This window comes from Lygodium microphyllum, chromosome 25 (assembly GCF_053477565.2).
Source record: "Lygodium microphyllum isolate KBCC chromosome 25, Lygodium_microphyllum_v1.1.10, whole genome shotgun sequence".
NCBI classification, from domain to species: Eukaryota; Viridiplantae; Streptophyta; class Polypodiopsida; order Schizaeales; family Lygodiaceae; genus Lygodium; species Lygodium microphyllum.
Genome location: NC_141159.1, coordinates 28,014,377 through 28,020,376, shown reverse-complemented (window position 1 = coordinate 28,020,376; position 6,000 = coordinate 28,014,377). Strand labels below are relative to the sequence as shown.

Below are 6,000 nucleotides of genomic sequence, written 5' to 3'. Positions count from 1 at the left end.
CACAAACCATTTGGTGAGAGTAGCTTTTTGGATATTCTCATTTTGCACGACACTAGTTATATTATCTATATCTTTAAAAACCACAAATTTCTCACCCAAAAAGTGCACATGTGGTTTGCCCTAGATTGAGTGGGACTAGATCCTCTGCGGATTGGACTACAAGTGGTGGAACAGGAATAGGCTGTGGATATTGCAGTGCCACCAGCTCTGGTGCGGACCATCCCACCACCTGATGATAGAGCACCTCTTGTTCCACCAGTGCCCTTCTTGCAAGTAGAAGAAACATTGTTGTCTCTGAGGGGGGCGAGGAAAACCACCCACCCCAACCACCTCAACTCTGTCCTCGACCTCCGTGACCGATGCTCTAAGTCAGTTAGTCTTGTTGAGTATAAGTGATTGATGGCGCTAACACCACCGATGGCCTCAGACCGCGCTCCAATTGGCAAGAAGATTCCCTCCTAAGCCTTTCCATCCTCCTGGGCACGCCATCGGAGTACGCGAGTTATACTAATAGACCTTAGTAGTGTGAGTTGTGAAGTCTTGCAATTTCCCCACCATCATTGATTAAGATCACAATCAGCCACACTAACTGGCTTGGATTATTACACTTGATGTGTCACCAGAGGGTCTTCCTAGTAGATTTGTGAGTGCCCCCTCCAAGGATTTGTGGATCTTGTCCTCCTTGGGATTCTTCTCTACCTCCTCGTTAGAGGCCTCTTCATCATTGCTACTATCCTTCTTGGTATTCGAGTTCCAACCTGAGCCACCATCATCTGAACTATATCATTTTTCAACAGACTTGCTTGACTTTTTCCCCCTTCCCTTTGTACGTTTAGAAAGCACTTACTCCACCCACAGAGCTTGTCCCACAAAATGATTCATATCATGTGATCCTAGATCCTATATAGCCAGTGCACAACAAAGATATGGTGTAACCCTCAGACATATATGGAGTGAAGCATTTCTCCTCCTGGCTTATTGGTTGGGGTAGAAATTTGGTCCAATAACACCTGAAAGCGAGCCACGTAGTTTCGAACAATAGAATCACCGTGCTTTAGACTACACAAATGATCCAGCTTTTAGGTATCAGTCATGTCTTGTTAAAACCGCTTGGCGAATGCCACCTTTATGTGGGCCATCCTTACTTCTTAGCTAGCCATGCCGCCACCTTCTTTCACATATAGGACTCAAACACTGCCTCAAACTGTTAGATTGGGAAAATTGATCTCATAAGCCACCTCAAACTGTTAGATGAAGGCATCTAGGTCCTAAGAATCCATACTTTTGTAATGAGAAAAATCCACCTGAGGCACCATCTTGCGACCAAAAGGAGGGATAGAAGGTATAATAACCGGAATATGAGAGGAGAATACTTGGCCAACCAATTTAAGTGGGGTTTGAGGGGCAATAGCTAGAACTAAGGGAGAACCCCAAGCTGGAGGAAGGGATGGTGACCAGTAAGGGCACAATGACGCAGGAATTTCATCCTCCTCAAGTTCTTTATTGCTCCGAGAAGTATGTAATCCAGGAACCTCCAGAGTACGAACCCGCCTTGGTTTATGCCACAAACGATTCCCAACCATAGGAGTACTGGGGAGCATTGTTGGAGCTTGAGATCACATGTGCATCCAAACTCACAATAGAGGGAAATATCATTGTGGTCACCAAGTGTAATCAGGTTTAGCAAAGATCAAACACCACAATACTCGAACCCAACACATGGAACTTCATATTGTCAATTCATTACTTCATTGCATAAAAGAACAAAAAGAATGCTGAGTGAAGACAAAACAAAAGATTCATTGCACTTCATTATTGCTCTCAGAATACATCATCATTGTCATTGACACACTAGAATACATTATAATACAAGAATACATTCTACTCAATCAATACATGACAAATAGACACAACTCCAAACATGACTCTTGACTCTTCCACATGCACCTCCTAACTCCATGACATTGGGTCCACATCCTAACTCCAAAAATGTATAAGGAACTAACTTGATCTAGGATAATTACACTCATATTCACATATATATACTTGAATGTTTTTCTATTATGATATCTGAATGGAGAAATTTCTAAAGTAAATGCATTTTATCTATCTACTGCAATGTCTTAATCTAGCACATGAAACTTAAAGACAATTGTTTATTTCAATGTATCAACTCAGATAGGGGCAACCATGCCAAACTAACATAAGCTCTGTCTTACATGCTCAAAGAAAAAAAAGAAATTATCCAAAATGCATGCTTCATTAAATGCGTTTAAAAACAACAAAATTCAAATGCTCGTTTGTATTATGTGAATCCTTGTTTGTTCCATTGTCTCTCTTAAGTCTTCTATAGTTTTGAACTCCTTGTCTTCACAAACAATACACTCATATATTTATAGTAATGGTCAACTGCAGATGTATATTACATGCATCCTTGTTTGTTCCATTGTCTCTCGAAAATCTTTAATAATGTTGAACTCTTTGTCTTCACAAAAAGTACATTTTACATTTATAGTAATGATTGAGGTATTGGATTTAATAAAATCCAAGTTTGATTTTGAAGTATTTAAGCCCTCTCATTTCTTAATTTAAAAATATTCAATACGCCAATAAAGGGGCACCCTCAAATAAAGAGGATAGCACCCTCCGTTCTTTATTAATTTTCTCCATTGATAGCAAATTTGCCAACATATCAAATTGTTTTGATTTCGTGGAAGGGAAGGCAACGATTGGGTTGGGTGTGACTTTACTATTGGCCTTTTTGATTTTTGTATTTCCATGAAGAGTTTATACCTTTATGTGATAAAATTATAACAAGTCATTCAAACCACTGCTTCTTCATGAAATAGATACATTTTATGAAGAACTGCAGAAGTAATTGCCCACCTCCCCTTCATGGTATTAGCATGTTACTCTCTATGAAAAATCACTTATTATCATTACAATAGATATAATGAGAATATCTATATCTAGAAAAACAAGAATAGTATACTATGATGGAAAACCAATGCCCTCATTATGATAGCTCAAACTTTAACAAGGTTAGGAATCAATACTAGTTGTCATCACAAGAAGTTGCTTTAGGTCATGCAAACTTGAAGCGGATCACATCATCCAAGTTTAGGGCAAAATTTTAGCTACATACTGACCAATAAATTCACAATGAATGGCAATGGAGATATGTTGAGCATTGTCATTTTCATGTGCTAATAATTTATAGTCTTCAATTGTATTCGTTTTCAAACCTTGAAATTCTATTTTTATATCCATATATCAATAGAATTAAATGGTGCTAATAATGTAAGATATGATCGCAAATAATCATTTAAAAATACCAAACAAAATTCCAAGTATACTTCGAGTTAGCATTGCCAAAAGAGCAATCTATAACAAATGTGTCAAAGCTTTAACATGAGCTATTAGACACTCACACAATCAAATTCGATGTATTTGCTTTCTCACAATTAAAGGTTTTTGCTTTGTGTTTAAATTTATTCTAGTCAATTAATTAATTGGTCATGTTCCTCTTCCTTCCTACTATTGAGAACATAGGGGCACACTAAGTTTCCATCTATTTCTCTTACATGTGGAAATATTGTTTTCTCTATCACCTGATCTTTTCATGCAATGCTCTTACTAGTAGGGTTAGTGGATTGATTAAAAGATTCGCCCCCATGTTGAATTGCAATAATACTACACCAACCATAATCATTCAATAATGAAAGATTAGTAAAATAGTTTTGTGCCTTTAAATCCCTTTGAAAAGTAAAGGGGAGCTCCTATGAGGCCTTCCAAATCAAAAGTTAGGAAAACCTTCAAATTAGAAGTTGTGGGGAAGCTTGCAATGTTTTCACAAGATACCCATTGCCATAATGCTCATAAAGTATTACAAAGAAGGCCTATAAAAGGAAAGTTAAATGACGTGCAACTGCAAAGCTATATCCAACACTTGGCTTTTTTCACCTCACAACATTTAATTGAAGGAATAGCTCTTACCACAACTACCATTATAATGTCTAAAAATTGTTTGTGGTCAAGGATTGACCTAGTAGACCTAGTGCAAGTGTAATTCAACAAAACATTGGCAAATTTGAGCTTTCTGCAATGTTTACAATTTGTTAATAGATACAAAGACCTTTTAGCTCAAGGGATTTTTCGATCAAATTTATTTGCCATTTTTATAACTTTTTTTTTCATGTTTTAAGATTTTTAAACCTCATTTTGAAAATTCTATAGGCTTTTCTTGAAAATTTTGCAATTAATTATACATCAAACCTTGGTAATTTATGAACATTGGGTCTTAGAGAAAGGCGCCAATAGCTCCCATAATATTGGCCCATTACTAACCCTATGAACCTTACTTCATCATAGGCACTCGCCCCTCCCAAAAGAAAAAAAAAACCCAAAAGAAAAGAGCGTGACATTACTTGTTGTAGCATTGTATTGACCTATGAAAGCTGTTTGTGATGAAGAGCTGTTAGAGATATGTCATTAAAATTTTGCGTTTTTTTGCACTTCACAACATCTAGTCAAAGAAGTTGCACGGACAATGCCATAAGTTGCTATCTTACCCTGTAACATCTTATTTGTGGTCAAATACGTGATCTTGTCGAGGTATCGTAAGATCGTCCAAGAAAGCCTTGGCATAGGTTGCATTATCCAACTCGAAAGACGTGTACACAAAGGTAAGGGCTCTAGCTTAAGGGCCGCTCACACCTAGTTAGTGTTTTGATTGAGCTTTTGAGCGGCGCCCCTTTACTGTAGAGTTGTTATTGTCTTCTTCTTCGCATGCTTTTGTCGCACACGATCAAGCTTTAAACGTGCCAATCCCATCCTAATAGAAACAAGAAGGAAAGTTGGTGGTGGTTGTGATCCTCCCCCACCACTGGAGGTGCTATTAGGTCCCTTTGCACGATGTTTAGGCACTTCAATGTTTTTGCTCTGTACAATTTAAGCTGAGCATTCTTCAAAATGATACAAGTAAAACCCATGATCTGTGATTCGAATGATGAATGCATGGCAAATGTACAGTTTTGAGGAAGGCTGCGGGTTCAACAGCCGAGCTGCTTTTCCACCGCGTTGTAGATGTCCTGTAATGCATCCTTCACATCAACCGTGGCAAAAATATACTGGACTGCGTTACTCGCCAATTCCAGGAGCTTTAGCTTCGTCAGTCCTGCGGGCAAAGCCGAACCACCACGCATGTTAAAAGGCTGCGATAAACCCGTGGGTGGCGTGGCGTCAGACAGAAGTTTGAATCTCTCACCAAAGCAGACTGCCGTAAGCGCGTATTCACGTGAGATGTCTGTATTAAATATTCCAGGATCGTCCGTGCAGATAACCAGCGGATGCCTTGACCTGTACAAGGAGGCTGCGGCAGCAACAATTGTTAACGCTACCTGGGCCTCTCAAGTTGCAGCACGACCTAACTCACTCGGGAAACATCCAGTACTGGTTCCACACATAACAGCATTTCAAGGCAAAGGATGTGAAGAAAAAGGGAAAGTAAGAAACCAGCTAAATAAGAGATGTGCATACAAAAAGATGTCAATGAACCAGCTTAGAGGGAAAGAGTTTCCTGGGATCTAACAAAAGTCTAAAACTTACAAAAAGAGAACGTCAAAACGCAATTACGTATCCCCAAGTAAAACGTCTGTGACTTTGGCTGAAGAAGCATCTCCTTTGTGCCTTGTATAATTTTACTAAAGGTTGGCCATTGAATGCTGTGAGAGCTCTTCCATTGGTGTCTAGAATCTCTGTTATAAAATCAGCGCTAGAAGCAATTTCAGACTCATCGGAGGCTGTGTGATTCATGAATTTCTGGATTTTCCTTCAGAGGGGGTCACTTTCTATTCTCCTCATTCATCAAAAGAACCATGCTTTTCCCCCTCCATATTGCACCTTGGTTAGGGCCGTGGTTTTCATCCTTCTCTTTTGCCACTGACACCCTGGATCTACAGGCTCTACCTAGGTTGGTGCCTTGGATGTTTCATAGCCATG

The 6,000-nt window shown here is 39.0% G+C and overlaps 1 protein-coding gene across 2 annotated transcripts in view; it reads right to left on the bottom strand.

Annotated features, from left to right (window-relative positions):
• Nucleotides 1–4,271: 4,271 nt before the first annotated feature.
• LOC148014009 (adenosine/AMP deaminase family protein) overlaps nt 4,272–6,000 on the bottom strand; it is a 46,586-nt gene continuing 44,857 nt past the window's right edge. The window contains exons 10-11 of one of the 2 annotated variants that reach the window (XM_087666292.1): nt 5,267–5,371; nt 4,272–5,176 (exon numbers count right to left, since the gene is read on the bottom strand). In XM_087666292.1, coding sequence (XP_087522418.1) covers nt 5,052–5,176; nt 5,267–5,371 — 230 coding nt within the window. In that variant the 3' untranslated portion in view covers nt 4,272–5,051. The remainder of the gene's footprint in view (nt 5,177–5,266; nt 5,372–6,000) is intronic. The other variant, XM_087666293.1, reaches the window with a different exon arrangement.